Genomic DNA, 24,274 nt, shown 5'->3' on the forward strand with positions numbered 1-24,274 from the left:
GTGGATAAATTTCTTGCCGAAGGAAAATACGCCATGGCTGGGATTCGAACCCCGGACCCTCTGTTTCCGGAGACTAATCAACTCGATGCTCGATCCATTGCACTCGTATTGGGGTAATCAGGGGCCTGTTGCAGAAAGAGTCACAATTAAACGCAAATTTTATGCAACTTGGATTTTTTTACCATTGAAATCAAGGATTTGCACTTGTTTTTTGCAGTTGCATTTGAACAGATGCTACATGTTTAAGGCTTTAGGACCGTTACATAAAATTCTCTCCCTTCTTCCTGCTCTTTAGAGGGCTTTGGAGATAGAGAATATAGCCCTTGATGTCATTAATGGCCAACATTATGAAAGAGAGTCAATTAACAACTACATGTACATGTACATGTACATAGAACTTCATCTACATGTACCAGCTATTTCTAACATACATGTACCTGTCCAAAATACCTTTCCCCTCTCCCTTGCATCCCTCCAACCTGTAGGTTAATCTCTTGGCTCGTTTGGAACAAGTTCTGGAGTACTGCTCACATCGTCTGGACAACAAGATCATCTCATTAGAAGTTCTACTACTCCTCTCTGTGGTGCTTGATCCTCATGCAAGGTGAGTTTACCAGCTTTCTCTGAGTCTGACTTTGCCAAGTCTCAAGATTCATTATTCCTAGAGCAAAGGCTATCGTTCCTCTTGCCTCACGTAATGTCAAACATTCACATAATTTTCTGTCATAAAGTATGTGTACATATGTATCCCTGCGATCTTAATAGAAAAATCCATGTTCTCACAATTGTCAAAATTGCATTATTTATTTATGTTCCTTAATACTACGTAATGCTTTGTTTTTTCTTGAGGCATTTTCTTGAGAATTTTCATGTTTACTTTCACGCTTGCCAAGTCCTTGTGATGGGGCTAGTGTGAAACACTCATTGCATGATCGGATAGATGCTATTCATCTTGCTGTGTAGTCAAACAGTTTGTGTTGTACATATGTTATATGTAGGTCCTCAATGCACTCATTCTAGTCTCAACACCAGTCTTTGTTTCCACTATGACCAAAGATAAATGTACATGTAGGTCTATTTTTACTCTTTTGTGTTTTACTGATGTTTGTTTTCTATAAACCATGTATTAATGGACATTATTGATCACATTCAAGTAGCATTCAGGTTTCACATTTATTTTTTCATTTTCTTTTTCATTTTTGCAATGATTAATTGCAGCAAAGTTTTGTCAAAAGTAGTAATTCTAGATTTTGACACTTTTTGTTTGTCACCTTTGGTGGGATGCAAGTGGGTTATTGATAAAGTGTCTCCATCTAAAATGTTGAAGGCTGCATTTATGTGACCTCATAAGCTAGAATCACAAGCATGAATCACGATTCAAAACAAATATAAATCACAGTAACTACAGAATCAGGGTTTACTCGATCCTCTCTCTAACGCCGTTTCTCCGTCACTTCAAGCCCAGCCAGTGTGCATTGAAGTATGCAGTTTGACCCAGAAATTATATAGGTCAACTTCTGCACTGGTTTTAAATTTGTGAAAGAAACACATTAGGTGGTTTCAGACCGCCTCAAAGTTTGTCAGTTCCAGGTATTCTCTGATCGGGAAATTTACCCCGATCAGAAAATACCAGGTATTTTGGTAATGTGAAAGCAAACTACGCGTAATTTTCCCGAAAGAAAATACCTGCTAAATAGTAGGTACTTGGCGAAATTACGAGAACTTTCGCGGGGATTTTTCCAAGGTCGCGGGTATTTTGGCAATGTGAAAGCAATTTACGGGAACTTTTAGCCCAGCGTGTCGTTGGGCGCGGGCGCCGTGGGTGGCTGCTGGGCTAGTGGTTTTTAATCTCGCGCCTTGCCTGCTTATTAGACCATACTGCGCATGCTCCTAACTTCAGGAATTTATCCCGAAGGGTATGTTTCGGGGCGGTGTGAATGCAGGAATAATCAATGGGTATTTTTTAGCCTAAAAATGTTCTCGTAATTTAACGGGGATTCTTGTGATCGAGGCGGTTTGAAACCGCCTAACATTGATTTTTAATATGGCTACTTTGTGAAGCAATAGCGAAGAATACAACTACATTGTAGCAAGAACATGGGAATAGGCTGACACAACAACGTCATGTTAGAATCATGATTCAATCACCATTATGTTTAGTTGAACTTTTCAAATGTGATTCTGAAGGAGCGTCTTTCATAACCTTAAACCTCCCTTCTTCCACGATTCTGCAGAAACATGTTTCAAAACCTATTTAAAATTGTGATTCAAGGGTACATGTATGTAAAGTGTCATTCCTTAGTTCTTTTACTATCTTCATCCACTTTCTTTTCCTTTATTCCTCTCATCTTCCTCAATCAATCTCTCTCCCAAAGTCTGCATTTAATTGCAAGAACCTTTACGGTCTTCATTAAAAAAAAATTGAAAGAAAATTCCCCTCATCTTGTATACACTGTAAGGAGTAATATTGCTCTACATGGAAGCATGATTTATTCTACCCAGGAATGACACTTAATATTTTCAGTTCAAATTCTCTTTTCTGCTTTGTGTGTTATTTCAAGCCAATTGGGTCAAATTAATAAAATGCATTTTCGAGACAAGGATGAGTCATAAAGGATGAGAGGAGAGAAAAAAGAGGTCGAGCGAACCTATCTTCTCTGACTACTCGGTCAATTGCCTTTCATCTGGCAAAATGAAAATTATTTTCAAATACAACAAAGATAGCTTGTTAAACTGTAGGATGGAGCAATAGTGTGGAAAGAGGGAGGCAGGTACATGTACTTAATAACTGTACATGTAGCTACATGTGTTGGGTATGTCTATTAAGTCATGATATTAATCATTGCATATGTACAGTTACAAAAACTTGTGTTTTTTATAGTTTGCAAGGTAAATTTCAAGAATTTCAAATAAATCCCAAGCTTACCTCTGAATACTGTCCAGCTTAACGTAGGATTTACAGACCTGTACATGTGTTTTGAATCCTACACATTTATGGATTTATTTTCAAATCATAATAAGGATTCAGTCATTTGATCTTGAGATTAGTTTCACACTTTGAATTTACATGTACGTGTAACTTTCAGCTGGTCACTGTACACAACCGCTTTGAACTTTTGAAATGAAATAGGCCTATGTTGAAGTGTGCCATACTAAAATTTCAAAGAGATACTGTCCTGGAATGTTTTTTTTATAATTGAGTTTCATCCGAACATATGTGTACATGTATTGTATGTGCATACATGTATTGTAGCATGGAAATATTCCAAATGAAGAATTGTCACTGATTCAAATACAGGCCTACATGTACATGTAAATTGAACTAAAAAATACAATGCACAATTACAAGACAAAACAATATCATAAATGCTATATAAAACTTCATATAGCTTGTATAGACTTTGGGAAACAAGTTTACTGTATAATTTGGTGTTTTTAACAGTAAATTTTGTTAACATCACTCTAATGATGGAGGTAGAAAGATTCTACCTCCATGCTCTAATCTAGCAATGTACACATGTATTTTTATGTAGTTCTCTTTAATGTATTATCAAACCCACATTTTGGCATCCTAATGTATTTAAAGGTTCGGGAGACCCACCCATATGACATGGTCAATGCCATATTCAAGATGTCATCTCATTACATATCTTTTTTGAAATACAATATATACATGTACAACTGTTATGCAAGATAAAGCAATAGAGAGGAAAGGGAATGTGGGGGGGGGGGGGTGGCAGAGGGGAGGAGAGGAGAAGGTGATGGGGGAAGGAGTTGGAGTGAGAATCTAGATCTGTAACTGAGATGATGTGCAGTTCAGGGGAAAAATATCTTTTCTGTACATGTATGTAGAAAAATAACCATTGCTACATTTTACTGTAGTTTGAAAATATAACAATAGAAACCTGCGTACATGTATGCCCTGTTCGCTTTCCTGAACAAATGAACTACAGTTTAGTTTATCTAGTGAACTAGCATTGACTGCTTCAATAGGCAGACACACTTAACAGTTCTGCAACTATATTGTAAAAACATGTATTGTTCTCATTTTTTTCCATTCCTGTCTATTGTGTGCTATTACCATAGTTTATTTTCTTATCCCCCCCATTAAGAAAACAAGTCAAGTCATTGAGATCACTAATGGGGCATTGCATGAAACTTTTTATGTACAATAAATGGCACATTGATAGTATTTCTGGTCACATAATACTGTACATGCTGTGTAATTATTTGAAATTGACCATAGATCCGCTTCTTGATGCTGTATTAATTGCAAAATTGCAACAGAAATTCATGCAATTGGTTGTTCTCATAACACCCCTTACTGCCTGATATTGTAAATGTTCAATATTGGTTGAAATAAAATTGATCGCTCAATTGTAAAATTGCCCTGGAAGCATGTGGCATATTCTAGAAAAAAACATGTTACCAGTGGCAGAATATTTCTGGTATAAAAATAACAGCAACAACAAAGAGGTCTACATGTATATTAAAGGCCGCTCTCATTTTCTGGAACTCCTTTCCCATCAAAAATTTTCTGACAAAAAAAATATTCCTGCCAGAGTAGTCCTGCTGGATTGTCATTCAGTCGTTCAGTATTTTGATACTTTGGTGTAGGCCCTATATAAACTTTTTTAACCATGAACTTTTGTCTCTTTTTACCTATGTTTCCAGCTTCAACAAAGCAGATACCTGGTCGTCTCGTTCCTCTTTCTCAAAGGTAAAATTTCATTTTTAGAAATACTTTGAATGTTGACAGTGACTAACTGACTATGTCCTCTAGGCCCCTATGTGTACATTGCAATATGAGATTAAAAAATTAAATATTGAATAAATAAAATGTTTAACGTGTTTAAAGCACATTTATGTACATAATTTTGTACAAAAATGCAATCATATGAAGATTGATATTAACATGCATAACATCCTAATGATATTATTTCTTTATAGTTTATAATAATTCTTTACAATTGATGTGGAATATAAAGCTAATAATGACCCATATACAGTGGATGAGTCAAAGTAGGAATGTACAATAAAACAGACCATTTTTCTGCAATACAGAAACTGAAAAAGTTCACAGAATTTTATGAAAAGCAAAAAAAAAATAACAACAACTGCAAAAATTATGAAAATCAAAGCAAATCTAATGACACAAAATTGTGCAGATACAAGCATTGAAACTTACATTTCTCAAATATTTTCTCTATTTACAACTGCTTTATCATGATTTGTATATGCCACCACTGAACACTGAATCTAATATTTTAGAACACTGAAGAGCATGGAATTGGCATTGAAAATTGGGGTCTCTTATAAATGTAGACACCATCTTTCCTCAGCTTGGCGGTAGAAGCTTCAGGAAAGATGTGTAAATCAAGTTGAAAATGAGTTTTTCCCATCACTTCCACCAACAGTTATTATTTGATTTGTCTACTATTACCATACATGTTTTATCTGCAGAGTTCAGTACTGGCCCAGTTGATAAACCACTTTGGTGCATGTGGAGGGTTTGAACTAGTCAGACAGAGACTGAGACAAGCTAGAGACCTCAGTATTGCTCATTTAGCAGCTCTTTTGAGGTGAGTATTGCAGGATTTGATTAACTACAAGTACATTAGATAAGAAAGGATCAGTATTGCTCATTTAACAGCTCTTTTGAGGTGATGATAATTAGGTGATATGAGTAAAGGACACTTTGATTAATTAAATTAGATTGGATTATTAAGGATCAATATCAAAGTTTAATGGGGAGAGGAAGAACTTTGCTAGTTTACAATTGCTAGAAAAGGGAAAGGGAATACATGAAGGAAAATGAAGTATTAAAAGAGATTGAAATTATTATGAAAAGAATAAAATGAAACTTGAATAATGGAAATAGATTGAGTGTAGGTGAGTGAGTACAAATAACAAGAAGGAAATGAATCCCAGGGGTAGATCAAAAGAAGGAAGATTTTTTTATGGGATATGATCAGGGAAATTCAAATAAAAATAACATTAAATATACTTTTACCAGCAGGGGAAAGGGAGGAGTCATTTGAAGAAGAAAACATGTAGAAGATACAATATGAGATCTACAGGGGTACTGAGGAATGATGATTGAAATATGAACAAAAAGAATTACATATGACCTCACATAATGATTTTGATTTGATATTTATTATGCAGGCCTTTTGGACAGTGTTACCAGCAGCTAACAGCAGATACAATCAAAAGCTACTTCCTTCCAACAGTGGTAAGTCTACTTTGAGTTTGATAAAAAAAAGTTAGGATAGAACTTGGCAAAGATGATCATGGTGAGGTGAATGGGTACCTGGCAGGAATTTATTCCTTAAAACGCCCCAGCGCTGGAAAGGCTGCGGGGCTAAAGCCACGGTGATAATATCCAAGTGCTTTGGAAGCGCATAGAGACGTTATTTATAATGTGTTATGCGCTATACAAGAACTGTCTATTATTATTATTATGGTAATATTTGAAAAATAGAGCTCTGTGTTTGTACGCTTATCTTTGCTTTCATTTCAATGTTAACCAATGATTTTATGACAGGTGTAGGAAAGATGGATACATTTGCAAGGATAGAAATAAAGCATCCTTAATTCTGTTCGTAGAGCACTAATAGGCAACCATCCCATTGTCCAAATAAAAAATGAATCAATTCTTTTTAACCATGTACAGAAGTAAAATTAGCCAGATACTAGAAAGACATACAATGTGGAGTTGAAAAACACAGTATATGCTAAAAAAAAGCACTTCTGTAAAATAAGAAATCAAATATTGAAATGAAATAAAGAGAATGAATACAATACATTAGTGTGCAGTAGCCTCAACAGCCTCACCTCATCTTCTATTTTTCATTCCAAATTTTGTTTTTATATTATTAACAAATTTTTAGTTAAGGGGATGTTAGAGGGCACTTTGGGGCTTCATAACCCTTGTGTATGTTCTTTATTATTTTTTTGTTTTTCATACATGTGTATGGAATAAACAAAATGAAAATTGCATCAATAAATTGATTGTTTTCATTTCAAACTGTTTCATCTACCTTGTTTTTGTAGGATTCGGTATGCTCTCATCTCCTATCATGCTCAGACAGGCAGTTGTTTCAACAAGATATTCAGGTGGGGGATTTACAGGCCACTTACCTTGTTGGACCTCGAGCAGCTTACGTCATAGTGGAGGTAAAACACAAGTGTTAGGGTCATTGGATTGTTGGTAGAAGTGGTGATGATGGTGATGATGGTGATGATGGTGATGATATGATGGTGATGGTGGTGATGATGGTGATGATGGTGATTATGATATGATGGTGGTGGTGATGGTGATATGATGGTGTGATGGTAGTGGTGATGGTGGTGGTGATAGTGATGATGGTAAGGATAATGATGGTGGTCATGACTGGTGGTAGCTGTGAAGGTGATGTTGGTGGTGGTGGGGATAATGATGATTGTCATGTTGTTGATGATGATAATGAAAATGATTGTCATGATGAAGATGATGATATGGTGATGATATAGGTCATGATGATTACGATGATGATGATGAAGATGATAATGATAATGATGAAGATGATAATGATGACGATGATGATGATGATGTTAAATAACATAGATTCCATGTGAAGTGGAGATGATTATAAGTAGCTTTAATGTACCTTCTGAATCTGCCCAGGTACATGTAGATCTTGGTTTAAAACCAATAAGATGCACTTGAAGGGTTTTTTTAAAGACAGATCTCTCCAAATCATTGGATTGAAGCCTATTGAGCCACCATTTCTGTGGTATACATTGTACATAACAAACCTACTAGCTTTGTGACTAGCAAATATTCAATGAGGCATGGATAAGAGTAATTTTACGTCCATTTGGTATTCTTTGAGGGGCCATCATGCTTTGCTACTGTTAAGCAATGCATGAGCAAGTGCTCAAAGATTTAATGGTTGCAATCTTTCTAAGAATTCAGTGCCCCTACTAAGCTATCTCTTCCCCCCCCCCCTCTTTATCTCTCTAGGTGGTTTCAGACCGCCTCGAAGTTCGCCAGTTCCAGGTATTCTCTGATCGGGAAATTTACCCCGATCAGAAAATACCAGGTATTTTGGCGGTGTGAAAGCAAACTACGCGTAATATCCCCGAAAGAAAATACCCGATAAATAATAGGTACTTGGCGAAATTACGAGAACTTTCGCGGGGATTTTTCCAAGGTCGTGGGTATTTTGGCGGTCTGAAAGCAAATTACGGGAACTTTTAGCCCAGCGTGTCGATGGGTGCGGCGCCGTGCATGGGTTGCTGCTGGGCTAGTGATTTTGAATTTCGCGCCTTGCTGCTTATCAGACCATACTGCGCATGCTCGTAACTTCATGAACTTATCCCGAAGGGTATGTTTCAGGGCGGTGTGAATGCAGGAATAATTAATGGGTATTTTTCAGCCTAAAAAAGTTCTCGTAATTTAACGGGGATTCTTGTGATCGAGGCGGTTTGAAACCACCTTCTCTCTCTCATGCTTTTTCTCCCACTCCAGGCTGTTATGAATCTCTTGTCAGCTGTCAAGTCAGAAGAAGCTGAGGCAGAGGTCAAAGTTCAGTATTGGCAAGACACCATTCTCACAAGGTATTACATATTTTTTACTTCCAGATGGTCTAGCGCCACTTGGTCAACAACACTTTGTCAAATGCCACTTGGTCTAATACCCCTTGGTCTAACATAACTTGATCTATCATGTCTTGGTCTAACACTGCCTGGTCTATTACCACTTTGCAAACATCATTGGTATAATGACAATGGTCTAGTACAACTTGATTTAACACCACCCAGTCACTGAATAAGCTGGAAAATTCTACCCTTATTCTGATATATTGTACCAACAATGAATATCATATGAAGGATACCGTAATATCATAAATCAAAGAGAATTTCCTGTTATTTGTATTTAGAAGAAATCTTTGGAACTTTGAATGAAAGCCGTGTATATCCTGTTTCCTTCATCATGTTTGTCTAAGAGGAAGTAAACCAAATCGTTCAGGCCATTATGACTTTTACTGTCCGCACGTAGTAACTTTATTTTCTGCTTGAAGTTGAGTTTTGTTATTCATAATCTGTTTTCATATCGCAAAGAAACTAGAAGTGTCAAATGACAGACAATATCAAAACATTTCATGCATTCATTTTTTATACAGCGGAATGACCTAACATGTAAGGAGTATAAGAGAGTGATTAGGGCCCCCTGTCTTACAAAGAGTTGCAATTGATCCTAATCAACCACGACTATGGAAAACCAGCAACTCAACATCTATAATCATGACGTGTTTCCTCCGTTTAAAGAATACTCCACCAGCTTATATAACACAGGAACCCCATTGCCTTGCGTGTTATGTCAATGGGAGCTAAAGTGGGATATATGACACCCCACTTTCAGTTTTGGGGAGGGTTTAATTTCTCTCATTTAAACTGGGGAATGGTGGACTGACAGCTGATAAGAGCTGATAACACACAGCAACCAATGATGACCACAGCAGGTGAAGTTGGATTGCAGCTGTCCATCTTATGTAATAGTATAAACAAACTTTTAAGAGCTTCCTGGCCCTTTCTGGCTGACAGAAATCTAGGAATAATTTGTATTCTATTTGTTTTAGGGCATTGGCATATCCAAAAACGATTCGAAATTTAGATGAAGATCAAAACGGAAGTTTGAACGATGCAAATGACCCACAATTGGTGAAATTAGAATATTAACAAAAGAACTTCAGGACTATTGCATGTCTCTTCCTCTTTCCCTGCCAGTGCTGCCAGGCAATGAGGGTCACTTCTCCTGGGGGGAAGATGGATTACATCTGGGCGAGTGTGTGTCTGTTTAAGGATTGCTGATGGGGGAGGGGTTTTTGATCTGGTTAGGAAGTCGAAATTGGGGGGTCATGGGTGTTGATAGTTTAAATGAGAATTTTCCTAATGATGCATTTGTCCGTTAAATACCATGCATGCATCATTGTGTTGACGATTCAATGTGCTGCTCTTTGTTTACAAAGGGACATTGTGTCAATTTCTAGTACGAAAAACTATGACATTGGTAGATTTCCATAGTTGAGGTTGATAAGATCAATCGTAACTCTTTGTATGATGGGACAGAAATCAAGAATTACACAAGAAATGTTTGTGTGAATTCTAGACGAAACGTTACAGAGCTGCCAACCAGTACGTTTTTTGGCATATTTAGTACGTTTTTGCAACCAAAATACGACAGTACGTTTTTTTTGTTAATACGATTTTGCAAAAAAAAAAAAATTATTAAGAAAAATCATCTCTATATGTCTATTTCATAACACACAAATATGGTTATTGGATCAATGTAATTTCAGGTAACTTTTTTTTTTTTCAATCATGTTCTTAAAACCAGGGTGAGATATACACATGTTTCAATATTTTTTTTTCATCTGCAAGAGCAGTGCGCATTTTAGCTTGCATACAGCTTGAGCGCGGCGATGAGCGTGCGCGCAATACATATTTTTTGGGGAAAATACAGTTTTTGTCTCACCTGCATAGCAGAGTGAGACTATAGGCGCCGCTTTTCCGACGGCGTCAACACCAAATCTTAACCGAAGGTTAAGTTTTTGAAATGACAGCATAACTCAGAAAGTATATGGACCTAGTTCATGAAAATTAGCCATAAGGTTAATGAAGTATTACTGAACATCCTGCCTGAGTTTCATGTCACATGACTAAGGTCAAAGGTCATTTAGGGTCAATGAACTTAGACCATGTTGGGGGAATCAACATCAAAATCTTAACCTAAGGTTAAGTTTTTGAAATGTCATCATAACTTAGAAAATATATGGACCTAGTTCATGAAACATGGACATAAGGTTAATCAAGTATCACTGAACATCCTGCATGAGTTTCACGTCACATGACCAAGGTCAAAGGTCATTTAGGGTCAATGAACTTTGGCCGAATGGGGGTATCTGTTGAATTACCATCATAACTTTGAAAGTTTATGGATCTGATTCATGAAACTTAGACATGATAGTAATAAAGTATCACTGAACATCCTGTGCAAGTTACAGGTCACCTGATTAAGGTCAAATGTCATTTAGGGTCAATGAACTTTGGCCAAATTGGGGGTATTTGTTGAATTACCGTCATAACTGAAAGTATATTGGTCTAGTTCATAAAACTTGGACATAAGAGTAATCAAGTATCACTGAACATCCTGTGCGAGTTTTAGGTCACATGTTCAAGGTCAAAGGTCATGTAAGGTCAATGAACTTTGGCCATGTTGGGGATATTTGTTGAATTACCATCATATCTCTGTAAGTGTATTGGTCTAGTTCATAAAACGTGGACATAAGAGTAACCAAGTATCACTGAACATCTTGTGCGAGTTATAGTAGTTTTCAAAGTCAGCACTGCTGCTATATTGAATCGCGTAATGCAGGTGAGACCGCCAGAGGCATTCCACTTGTTTTAATTACAGAATACAATTTTTCATTCCCAGAGGTTGGCAGGTCTGGTGTTAATAAACCTCTTGAATGGTTAAATCAAATGCCTGTTAATATATTCTAATGAGTCCAATGAAGCCTACATTGGTAGGTTGATGCTTTAGTCCCTGGGGGTTGTTTCACGAGGAGTGAAGTGCGACTTAAAGGAGAATGAAACCCTTGAAACCAGCTGAATCCATATCAAAGAGAAAAATCAAAGAAACATATTGTTGAAAGTTTGAGGAAGATTGAATGAATAATAAGAAAGTTATGAGCATTCGAATATTGAGATCACTAGTGCCATGTAGATCCTCCCAACGGCAATGCGACCAAGATCTGTGATATCACACACGTACAACTCCCTCATTACTTTAGTACTTATTTAACTTATATTCTCACTTTTATAGAGTCTATCACAAGGTGAGGTGTTCTCTTTATGAGATGACAAGTACAGAGGTTTCACAACATTATACCATTGATGAATGGTTTGTCATATGATTAGAATGAGCAAAAAGAGATGTTTTGGGGTATATTTTCAGTGTCCAAATGGGAGAGTTGTACGTGTGTGACATCACAGATCTTGGTCGCATTGCCAATGGGAGGATCTCCATAGCATTAGTGATCTCGACATTCAAATGCTCATAACTCTTTTATTGCTAGTCCTATTTTACTCAAAGTTTTGTTGATCTTATTCTTTGATTTTTCTGCTTTCACAAAAGCTAACTTGCTCCAAGAGTTTCATTCTCCTTTAAGTGTCATGCCAAAATTCTTACACACAATCTTATCGATCAACATGCAGTAGCGCTCGTCCTGTTTGCATGGTTTGCCACTGAGTGATGCCTGTATACTGCACGCAACTAGAAATCTAAGTGTGACTCTAAGTCACACTTAAATCACTTAGCAAAAACTCCATAATAGCATCCTTTGATTACTTTTGATTTTATTTGTGTTGTAGGTTAAAGCATGCTTTAGAAGATGAAGCAAGCTCTGGAGAATGTACCCCCTCAGCTGGTACGGCCAGTCCTCAGGGACAGGTAGCTTCAAGACGTACGTCTCGGGAAAGTCAGAAAGACATCACTACTCCAGGATCTATCAGTAAGTTCCTAGGCCAGTATTCTGAACTCTGGTCTAAAATGGTGGTTCAACTATGGATAGCCAATTGTGTCAGAAATCTCTAACATTCATTTTGCCGGCACATTTAGTGCTTGATATATTGAAAACTGTTTTGGAATGATAACTTTGATACTGTTCTTCATCAATTAAGTTTGGAAAAAGAATACAATTTAATAAATATGCATGTAAGAAGCTTACAATGTAAAGTTTTGGCATCCATGGCTTCTTGTAATTTTAGTGCTGACTTAGACCTTGGTCTATGTTAAATAAGACTTCAAGATATATGGACCCTAGTCTATAGAGTATATTATGGGGTGATGTCATCAATTTTCATTCATAGCCCTTCAGCACATTCATGCCCTTATGCGATAGAGCATGGTGAATTACGTTTTTATTCACCAAATTTGACATGAATTGGTTCTAAGTGGCCAAGGTATATGTATGGCCAAACAACTACGGTACCAATAGGACTCATTAAAATCATGGGCCTGGTTCATAACTGTTTGGAGGTCAATGTTCACCAATTTCAATGAGACCAGGTCGGTATTCATATGGCCTAATGGACAAATTTATAGATTTTAGGTAAAATCATACCGCTGTCGCCAATTGTTAATACCTAATATCATTAATAAACCCCATAGATTTTTTTGTTACATTAAGAGTTAAAATCATTTTTTCAGTTACTGAAACTAGACTTGCAGTGTTATATCTAAAGGTTTTAGATGTTAATGAGTCATATATATGAATCAAATGTTAAAAAAATGAACTTGTTCCTTTACAGATGATAGTGAATGTGAGATGAAATCACCAACCAGCCTGAGTAGTAGATCCTGTCAGACTTTACCTTACATGGTAGACTCAGTCCAGCAGGATACGTTAGATCTTATTGAACGACTAGCCAAAGAGAGTGGCACTCCTCCTTTCAAAGACCCTCTAACTTCCTCATCACCATGTAGTCCTGCGGATACGTGCTCTGACTCTGGCACGATAGCTGACCCCACAGACTGTGCCTCGGCCTCGCAACAGATGATCACCATTGATATCGAACCGCCATCTCCGCGACCTCCTCATGCATCCACCGCGACCATGGATGCCACAATCGATCTGGACATGCCCTCCACGTCCTATGGGATTGTTGAGCACCCCAGTAAGTTCCCGTTTGATCGGATGAAGCCGGAGTTGGTGTCTAGTGATGTCATCGTCTGGAACCAGGGGCGCCCTTGCCCAACATTGCCTTGTGGGTCAAGAAACCCATTGGAGAGTAAGCATCTTCCATTAGGAATTGGGTTGGATTCTAGTGATACATCATCCATGGTGTCAATGACATCGGTAGCAAGGTCAGCAAGTGAACTTGGGACAACGTGTCGGGTTTGCTTTGAAGGAGAGACTTCATCTAAGAACAGACTGATCAGACCTTGCAGGTGAGTGAAGATCAGAATGATATTCATTGTAAGCGATGTATGCAGAAAAATGAGCTGTGAATTTTGAACTGAATTCACGCAGGTGGTTTTTAATCTGTTTCTAAACCATGGTTTTTGTCTCAACTGCATAGCAGAGAGAGACTACATGTATAGGCGCCGCTTTTCTGGCGGCGGTGGCGACGTCAAGATCAAATCTTACCCGAGGGTTAAGTTTTTGAAATGACAGCATAACTTACAAAGTATATGGACCTAGTTCATGAATTTTGAACATAAGGGTAATCAAATATTACTGAACATCCTGCCTGAGTTTCAAGTCACTTGACCAAGGTCAAATGTCATTTAGGGTCAATGAACTTTGACCAAGTTGGGGGTATTTGTCGAATTAACATTATAACTTTGAAAGTTTATGGATCTGATTCATAAAACATGGAAATAAGAGTAATCACGTATCACTGAACATCCTGTGCGAGTTTCAGGTCAAAGGTCATTTAAGGTCAATGAACTTAAGCCATTTTGAGGGTATTTGTTTAATTACCATCATAACTCTAAAATTGTTCAGAAATTCAGAAATTGCCATCATAACTCTGAAATAGTTCATAGAACTTGGACATAAGAGTAATCATGTATCACTCAACATCCTGTGCGAGTTTCAGGTCACATGACCAAGGTCAAATTTAATTGAGGTCAATGAACTTTGGCCATGTTGGAGGTAATTATTAAATTGCTGTCATAACTTTCAAAGTTTATGGATATAGTTTATGAATTGTGGGTATAGGGATAATCAAGTATCAATGACAAGTCTTAGGTCGCATGATCAAGGTCAAATGTCATTTAGGGTCAATGAATGTAGTATTGTATCATTATATGATTGGTGTTTGAGTTAATGATTATTTTATAGTAGTTTTCAAAGTCAGCACTGCTGCTATATTGAATCGTGTAATGCAGGTGAGACTGTCAGAGGTGCTCCACTTGTTTGCAGATTTCATACATTGGTTATGCTTCATTTGGAGTGTTACTGAAAAAGTCTCCAACTTTTATCAAGTTTCACAAAATTGACACTTGTAGGTGCATTTTCGGTGATTTTTTTTTTTGTACATTTTTTTCACTGAATAGAGGAGGAATAGACGATTTCATTTTAAATGAATACTGCACCAAAGTTCATTTAATGGTAATGAAACACACAAAGAAATCCCAAACTCATATTAGAAATCTTAATTTAAGCAATGCAAAAATTTCTGAGATTAGACATTTTGAGTAATATTGAATATGGTCATTATCATGCAGGTGTACTGGTTCAGCAGCAAGTATTCATCGTCAGTGTCTGGTTAAATGGATCCAGATATCAGGAAATAGAACGTGTGAGGTATGTGGGGCACGCTTCAGTTATGTACCTCTCTCGGAACACATGCGAGGCGTCATGGATAAATTCAGGTCAAATCGGGTGAGCAAAATAAAATACATTTCACAAAGTGTCCCTGAACCTTGAAGATTTAATCCCTTTTGCAGCTTATTCTTGGATAGGTGCAGTCAATGGCTGACATTGGAGATTATTAAAGCGAAGGGTGTAAGTGAAAACATGTCAGTTTGGTTTTCAATACTTGAAGTCCAGCTGTAAACTTCTGATATCTAGAATGGTAGCTGCCTGTGAGTGAAGGTGTGTTGATAGCCACATATTTTCTGTATTTTAAAAATGTTTAGGCATTTTTTTCTTCAATCTCCCTACAGTTGTAAGTCTAGAATAAACAAATTACTTGTTTGTTTTATTGACATCCAGCAAACTAATTTCAGATCATTTTACATCATTAGCCGTTCAGAAATTGTAAGAATTTTGTCCAATACCAATTTATGAATTTTATGAAATACTAGTTAATGATATCATATACAATGAATTGTGATTAGCTTTGAAGTGTGGTCAGGATTTACTCATTGTCTATATCCTATGTACAAATTTTGTGACATATTTTTCTTTCCGTGTTTTTTACAGAGATGGAGAAATGTGGCGTTTGCTGTTCTTGTCGGACTGGTGGTCATCCTTTATCTAATCATCTTTGCTGTGTTCCCTGGTGGGATAATGAACAATTAACCCCCCTCCCCTCCCAACCCCCCCCCCCCTGCTCCCCTGTCTGATCCTACCCTCCATCATTCATTATATATAACATTTATTCTACATATCTAGAACTACAATTACTAAGAAAGATATTTAGTGTAGATTCATACTCACTCTGTATAGGGTGTTCAAATACAACATACAACATCTAGAGACTTTGTAACTTGTATATTAGGATGTATACCCTGTATATATGTATAGCATTCCTGTTATCATTGTCTGCTCTAGACAGATTTGACAGAATGGGATATAGACATTGAACGGAGGTATGGGATTCCTATTGCCTCACTTTCTTATGAAAAAACTTATAACAGGCTAAAGGATTTAAGTCAAAGGCTGCCTTGCCTGTCTGAAGTCAGCGGGGCATTTTTTTCTAAAAACGTACAGACAACATGGGTTTCCTGAATTTACATGTGGTTATTCTTTATCAATGAAAGCTTGGCAAATACACAAATTTCACTTCAGATTTCAGTGTCAAAGTTCAACTCTCACATAAATATGAATATTTAGATCAGTTATATATCCTAATAACAAGTGAATGTCATTGGTTATCCTGAGTAGTGTCTGTCCTCAGTTGATAAAGATACATATGATGCAACACTGAGCACATCGTGTGTCCGTAGTTGATAAAGGTACATACGACACGACACTTGACGAAGCCATGCATGCCTGCGTAAGAGGTCCCCAGTTGTTCCAATATAGGTTCATTATTAATGGGTGCGTGTATCGCATCCAATTTTAACAATTGATTGTGCTGTGTGCATGTATCTCCACTTTCAGGGTAACAAAAGAGAAAGACATCAGTGATATGATATGCATTATAGTAGAATGGTGGGAGCCTTATAATCTTGTGGTAGTGGCTTCCAATTTTAGAGGGTTTTGAGATCGAATCCCAGCCATGGTGTCTTCTTCAGCAAAAAATGAAAAATAATCCACATTATACAGTGCTCAACCTAGGTGTTGTACCTTGCCGGAATTCATTCCTTGAAATGTCTCTGAAGCTGGAAGGTAGCTGGCTATAGCCAGGTAATTAATGATAACTGGCACCTAAAGAAATCTGCAGAGTTTGTACGAGCAATTTATACGTTGCATTATTATTAGAACATTCATGCAAGGTTTTTGGTAGATAGGTAGTTGTAGGAATCGGATTGTTAAACAAGAAGTCATGTTATTGTTGAAAATACTACATGCTCAGACTAGCATTCCGATCAAAGTGTGACTTACATTTGATCACTTTTGATGGGATCTCTGTGAAAAGTCTTCTGTTATTATTTTGGCTGACAGTGGTTGCAGTGTATGTGAATAAATGATCCCTAGCTTCTTGCCAGTTTATGAGAGGAGATTGACTTGGGGTATTGTGATTGTGCTATATCTTGTGTAAAAGGGAGTGCAATTTGTACAAGGGCCCTGCTGGAAAGTCTTTCAATTTTCCTGCAATATTGCATAAAGATTTTTTTGGGGGGGTTTCACTTTGGTCTGTAAAATCTCTGGAGGTTATTTGAATGGGTAATGGTATGTTTAAAAATGATTGCATGTAGTATGATATTCAATGCCTCTAGAAAGAACATACTAAAATATGAATGTATTGAGTCATTCATAGAATCATCCCTAAATCCGGGGGGGGGGGGGGGGGGGGGGGGCACTTACATTGACGAGTGGATACGATGTGCATCCAAAAAAAACACGTAAAATTGATGTCTTTTTCAAGATAGGGCACAGGGTGTCAAAAACACAAAAATATTGAAAAAAGGTATCTATTTCACTCAGAAAAATATAGGTGTTTAGGAACAAATATGCGGGAATGATAAAACAAAACATGTTTTTATAAAAGATGTCTTTTTTGCCCCAACACTACGTGTTTAGAGTCCGATTTGTGCGAGGTGTGGAAGGTGGGGCCGTACTTAATCAAATGGTGTATAAAGGTAAAACCGACGGACCCGTGACATAACAATCGCTGTACATGTTTAGGGGTTCATTTCAGGGAATACTTGCCAAGAGTCGTTTTGTTACCAATACTTGTTAAGGGGTGCATTTTCAGAATATGGAAAATACATCGCTGTACTTGTTTAGGGGCTCAATTCTGGGAATACTTGCCAATAGTATTTGTTTCCAATACTTGTTAAGGGTAGGGTTTCACACGCCAATACTTGTTAAGGGGTGCATTTTCAGAAAATGGAAAATACGTGTTTAGGGTGCTTTTCGAGACCCCATGGCCACGCATGGTATCAACTCGTCAATGGAAGTGGCCCCTCCGGGCCCTAAATGCCAATTTTAAATTATTGAAGATGGTTTAATGAAGGTAATACTTGTGGTGTTACTCAGCGATTTTTGTAATTAAATGTGTGAGGTTTTATCGCAAGTTTTAGAAACTTAACTTTGTTTTGGACCTGCATCTTTATTTATAGAATTTACAGTAATAGCTGGTTTGTCTCATATGCAATGAAGCAAAATTTTATATTCATGGTTTTCTTTATGTGTGTTTATTAGGCTTGATGATGGTATTGATATGATTGCATAAACCTGAACCCATTTGATTGATGAGGTTGTCTGAATGCACTCAATGGATATGATCGCATATTACAAGCTCAATGCAGTCAATTGATATGATTTGCATAAACCTAAAGGCATTCAATCAATATGATTACATAAACCTGATTGCATTAATCAAATGCAATCATTAAATATATTTACAAGCTATCCAGCAGGGCCTTTGATGAATTTGAAATGAAAAAAAAAAGAAAGAAAAAAGAAGAAGAATGAGAAAAGGGTTGATTATCATTGACAAACAGGCTGAAATATGAACAGTGCGAAGGAACGCTGCTTGTCATCAATTGCAAGTCAAATTCTTTTATTGATATTTACTATTGATTGCAAGTAGGTTTCTTGCTAATTTAGTTCACATGATGGAATGTAAGGTACCATCATTTGAATGTATTTTCAAAGAAAAAGTAAAACTTATACTCCATTGAAGAAAAATTCATAGTGGGCATACAAGCTCAAATGGTACAATTATGTATACAGGTACGAATAATCACACTGATTTATGGTGAATATCTTTTAAAAAAATTAACCATTTGAAATTGATTTGAATTCTGCTTGACCTGCATTTATTCATTTCAGATATACTTGGTCATGATGTACAGTTAATGCATGTAGCTATGTGTGTTGATTCAAAGAAAAAACATGAAATGAGAACAAAAAAGCATACCTATTTTTATATTGTGAAAGTTGAACACTTACATTTCTTGCACGCTTAGTATGGCATTAAAACTGAGAATATATGGGAACAAGATTCTCTGAAAGGCAAATATCTCTTTACTGGTTTTAACATTACTTTTCTATCAGGGTTTCAGTTCCTATCAATCATCTAGTGTTCAAAGAAAGATTGCTATTGAAGCAGCTCTACGCTACCATTTAGATTAGATAATTGTATGACTTGTTTCATGAAGTGTCATATATGTTACATTAGATGAGTTTTGTCTTTGTTAACATTTTCTAATGATTCCAATGCGGTCATAGTTTGTTGTTACAGGAGAGCTTTTCATGAAGAATGTTTGTCAGTGATTTTCACCATTAGATGTTATAAGCTACTGGAAATCCTTGCATCTGATTGGCTGGGAACTAATTAGTTGGTTAAAATCACTGACAAAACTCTTCATGGAATCCTCCCTTTGTTTTACCTGTATGTGAACACTGATCATCCAGCAAAAAAATCCACATTCAGTTGCCTGTCAATTTTCTCTAGTAAGTCATAATAGTCATTTGATTGTGAGGAATCAATTGGGAAAATTGGCTTATCTGAAAGCACAACTCATTCTATCTTCTATAAACAAATTTGTTGTTAAAATCCAATCAAAGTGGAGATGCAGGTGTTTTTTATACCATTTCTTTTTCTGACTGCTTCAAACTTTAAACCTTTTCCTTCTTGCTTAATCTCTTGGAAAATCCTCAACATTTAAATCAAGAGTTGGATTGATTCTGTCAGATTGATTTTGTAAAGCCTACAGTCTGCTTTTTCAAGCAATGTAAGGTTTTGAAATTAGATTTCTCTGACTCTGGAGCTTGGATTTGGAGCTTGACTTTCACTTATACATTATCTATGGACAGTTTTGCTCTCATTGGCGACATTTTGATGAGTAGACTACCCAATTATTTCATTTTGCATACAAGTCTAGTTTACTTGCCTGTTGTCACCTACAAAGACTCCAACTTTTTTCATCCTGATATGCTTCCTTGTCTTCTCTTTATTCACCAGTGTAAAATAATTGTAAAGAATGCAACAACAAAATAGCTGAAAATTATGCTATTGTAGATTTCATACATGAGTACTATTCCAGATGTATTTGAAATGTATTTTGAAGTTCCACAGCTAGTCAATATATGTGTATGAATAATGTATTAATGTTCCTCCACCATTTGTGATAGAGAGAAATTTCATTTTAAGGCCTTTTGTGATGTTTTGTAGTAAGCCATCATAATGCAAGGTTTCAACTCAATATATCTACTCAATCTGGTCAATCAACTTGAATTAAGGTGTGGTCTGTCTAACTCAGCTAGGCAAACTACTTTGATCAGGGTCAGTCTACCTTCATTGGTATCACTTTTGCTTCGTACACAAATATTTTCGGTTACACTACGTAATTCCGAAGGTTCTTTATTCCGAAGGTTCGTAATTCCGAAACACGTAAATTGCCTACACCTCGATGTTCGTTAATCCGAAAACGTAAAAGGGTTCGTTAATCCGAACATTTGTGGCTTTATTCCGAAGGTTCGTTATTCCGAAGGTTCGATAATCCGAACATTTGTGGCTTTATTCCGAAGGTTCGTTATTCCGAAGGTTCGATAATCCGAAAACAAAATAAGGTTCGATGTTCCGAAGGTTCGTTAATCCGAAAACGAAATAAGGTTCGTTGTTCCGAAGGTTCGTTAATCCGAAAACGAAATAAGGTTCCTTGTTCCGAAGGTTCGTAAGTCCGAAAACGAAATAAGGTTTGTTAATCATTTAGTTTTCGGACTAACGAACCTTCGGAATTACGAACCTCATTTCGTTTTCTGATTAACGAACCTTCGGAATTACGAACCTCACTTCGTTTTCGGACTAATGAACTTTCGGAATTACGAACCTCATTTCGTTTTCGGACTAATGAACCTTCGGAATTACGAACCTTCGGAAATACGAACCTTCGGAATATCCGAACCTTCGGAATAACGAAGCTTCGGAATTACGAATGTATGCGATATTTTCAACATTTCCAAAACATTTGTAAAATATGTGCAAGCGCCATGATTCAGTGGTTTTGACTCTTGCCTTGTAATCAGAGGGTTGTGTGTTTGAGTCCTACCACGGCCTAGCGTCCTTTGGCAAGGTGTTAAACCACACTTTGCCACTCTCCATCCAGGTGCTAAATGGATACCTGGTAGGATGTGAAAGTCATTGTAGCTTGTCCAGTATTGTGTGCGCCCAAATGGAGTTGAAGATGTGCATACAGTGTGCGCGGGAACGACTATTTGAATCCAATAAATCTGTATGCGCTTAGATACATACAATATGTCTTAAACGCGTTATAAGTATTAACCAGATTATTATTAGTTGAATCTTAAGGTAGCCCGAGTAGCATCTTCCCAACCAAGGTAGATGATCCTTGTCTAGCTATTCCAACCAAGCCCAATACTGGCTACATGTAGGTATTAAACATGTGTGACTTGATGGATGGGCAGTTGGAACACGGTTTTACAGATGCTGTTTTGTCCCTTTTTAAATATGTAATATTATTTGCAACTATGCACAGCAAAGATTCCTACACGTATTCACTAAAGCTTTGTGCCACAAAATGACATTATTAACAATATTTACTTATGATTATCAGAGAAAAATGATTGTGCTGGGAACTCTTTCAACTTTCAAATTTATCTCAGTTTCTGTAAATAGGCATTGCAGTAAAAATTTTAGAGCTAAATGTAAATATTAGTGTACTGCTTCCACATATCACCCTTAAGCAATTCATGAATACACTAAGCTCCTCTTGAATCAACTATTAAATTCATCTGTGTTGCTAGAGGCTTTCTTACACTGACATGTTGAGTTGATATCTGTTTCATAGTTACAATGGTTTTTAGGGCCTTTGATTATTATTTGATCAAGCAGTATCCTAATGTTGGACTGTTGGTATTATTATCTGTTCTTGTTTCATGAGCTAAATATAAAGGTACTCTTCAACTATTCACTTCTTATCAGTATTCATTTAACAACCCTCATGCCAAATATTTTTATAACAAGTACAGGAAAGTGAGAGGTACAGTATAGCTATGTAGATAAATTTAGGTAAATGACTTGAAAAGAGTGTTTTTAACCGATTAGATAATGTTGAGTGTGACGTATTGGGTTACAGACAAAGACAGAGCCTCTTATGATTCTAACATTCATGTCTTGTAGCACTTGAGTCTGTGCGTGACACATGTGTTATGCTTCACATGAATTCTGGCTCATCCTTGGTATCAGAATATTGTTCTAGCATTATAAAGGATTTTGGGAGTGTTTCTTACATTGATTTATAATCATTGAAGGATGTTGATGGTGTGTTCAAATTGGTGACTCGTCCTGTTCATTTTCCTTGGCAGAAGATCCAGTATTACTATTGAATTAGACTGGATTTTGAATCTTAACTTTGAGTGTTGCCAATACAGTGATGGTGTTTAATATCAAAAGACATGCCAATATTTGTCAGAAGTACAGTCACCCCAGTACAAGAAACCATTTTGTCTAACAAATGCAATTTCTTGATAGAGATATTAAATGATAAATATGCTTGTCATATGGACTGGCGCCATGCACTGGATAAATTGTCCAGGGGCTAATTGCAGACAGAGTTGCATTTAAACGCATGTAAAAAAAAAATCAATTGTATGTCCATAATACTGTATGTGATTCATTGGTTAGATATCAAGTTGTGTGTGATTTTTTTTTCCTTCGTTGTGTTTGATTGTAATTATTTCTGGATCATACCAACTCTATACACTCTTATGTAATATTTGTCTTCTAAGAATTTTAAAATTTGGATCCAAATGCAAATTGAAATTCGTGAAAAATAATTTACCTCATAATTTTCGACTGCACACCTCAGTCTTCTCAGCGTTATTACAAATCTTATCACTGCTGGAAGTGACGTATCGGCGAAGAATTGGGTTATAAACTCTAAAGTTTGAAATTCTTGGATGCAGTTTAACTTTCGTTTGATAATATTCATCTTGTCTTACTCATGTTCAGCCATTATCCCATTTTATTTATTGCCAATCAAGGCAATATTTCAAACATGTTATAGAATGTATCACTTAAATGTAGATGAAAATGTAATAAATATGCTATCTCAAATCTGATAACTGAAGAAAGCTCATCACTCGGTTGTAGCAGTTGTATTTCAGTACCAGTTTTACTTGGTTTTGGCATTGTACAACAAGTTTGTATGTCCTTTTTGAATGGGCGTATACTGTAATTATTTGTATCAACTTGAAAGCTAGTTCACAAGAAAAACAAAACCTCCAGCTCTCCGGATCTCGTAAATGAAGTTTTAAGAAGCCATCTTGTGATCATTTGCACCATTAATATATGTCAAGTTATTTATAAGTATGTAATTGTGATGTATGTCTGCTATTCAACTTGTCTTTATTTTTGTTTTATTTTATAAGCTGTATAATAAGTATATAGATGCATGAGCCATGAGTGTACATATTCCTGAATACCCGGCTATGTGTTTGTTCTTTTTTTTTTTTTTACTAATGCATTTCAATGCTGTAATATGAACATGGTAATATAACATGGTAATATGGTATCTTTCCTGTAATGGGCCTGTATACACTGTAATATTTATATTTATGTTTATGCAACTATAAATAGTGTGGATGATATTTGTTTGAATACATGTATTTATGTTAGAATCTTTCTATTTTGTTTTCTTTATTTTTCCCCATTCCAATGATGACCCAAATATGGTCATGTGATGCCATGTAATTGCCTTTTGAATATTCATGAGGTTACCCAAATTTTGTGACCTTTTGGTTATCCCCATATGAAGAGCACTATTAGTTATAGACATGCTTGTCATGAAGGAGAAAAGAAAAATTAAAATCAAGGATAATTACACTCGAGGCCTTGTATTTTTTTTTTAAGTGCT

General features: G+C 36.4%; 1 protein-coding gene across 1 annotated transcript in view; it reads left to right on the plus strand.

The window, feature by feature from the left end:
* LOC129282973 (uncharacterized) overlaps nt 1-19,278 on the plus strand; it is a 33,429-nt gene extending 14,151 nt beyond the window's left edge. Inside the window, exons 3-12 of the mRNA XM_064114980.1 lie at nt 486-604; nt 4,675-4,720; nt 5,464-5,582; nt 6,169-6,235; nt 7,057-7,179; nt 8,516-8,604; nt 12,421-12,560; nt 13,360-13,999; nt 15,284-15,440; nt 15,984-19,278. Coding sequence (XP_063971050.1) covers nt 486-604; nt 4,675-4,720; nt 5,464-5,582; nt 6,169-6,235; nt 7,057-7,179; nt 8,516-8,604; nt 12,421-12,560; nt 13,360-13,999; nt 15,284-15,440; nt 15,984-16,082 — 1,599 coding nt within the window. The 3' untranslated portion in view covers nt 16,083-19,278. The remainder of the gene's footprint in view (nt 1-485; nt 605-4,674; nt 4,721-5,463; nt 5,583-6,168; nt 6,236-7,056; nt 7,180-8,515; nt 8,605-12,420; nt 12,561-13,359; nt 14,000-15,283; nt 15,441-15,983) is intronic.
* Nucleotides 19,279-24,274: the final 4,996 nt, after the last annotated feature.

The sequence above is a fragment of the Lytechinus pictus genome, unplaced genomic scaffold, assembly GCF_037042905.1.
Source record: "Lytechinus pictus isolate F3 Inbred unplaced genomic scaffold, Lp3.0 scaffold_20, whole genome shotgun sequence".
NCBI lineage: Eukaryota > Metazoa > Echinodermata > Echinoidea > Temnopleuroida > Toxopneustidae > Lytechinus > Lytechinus pictus.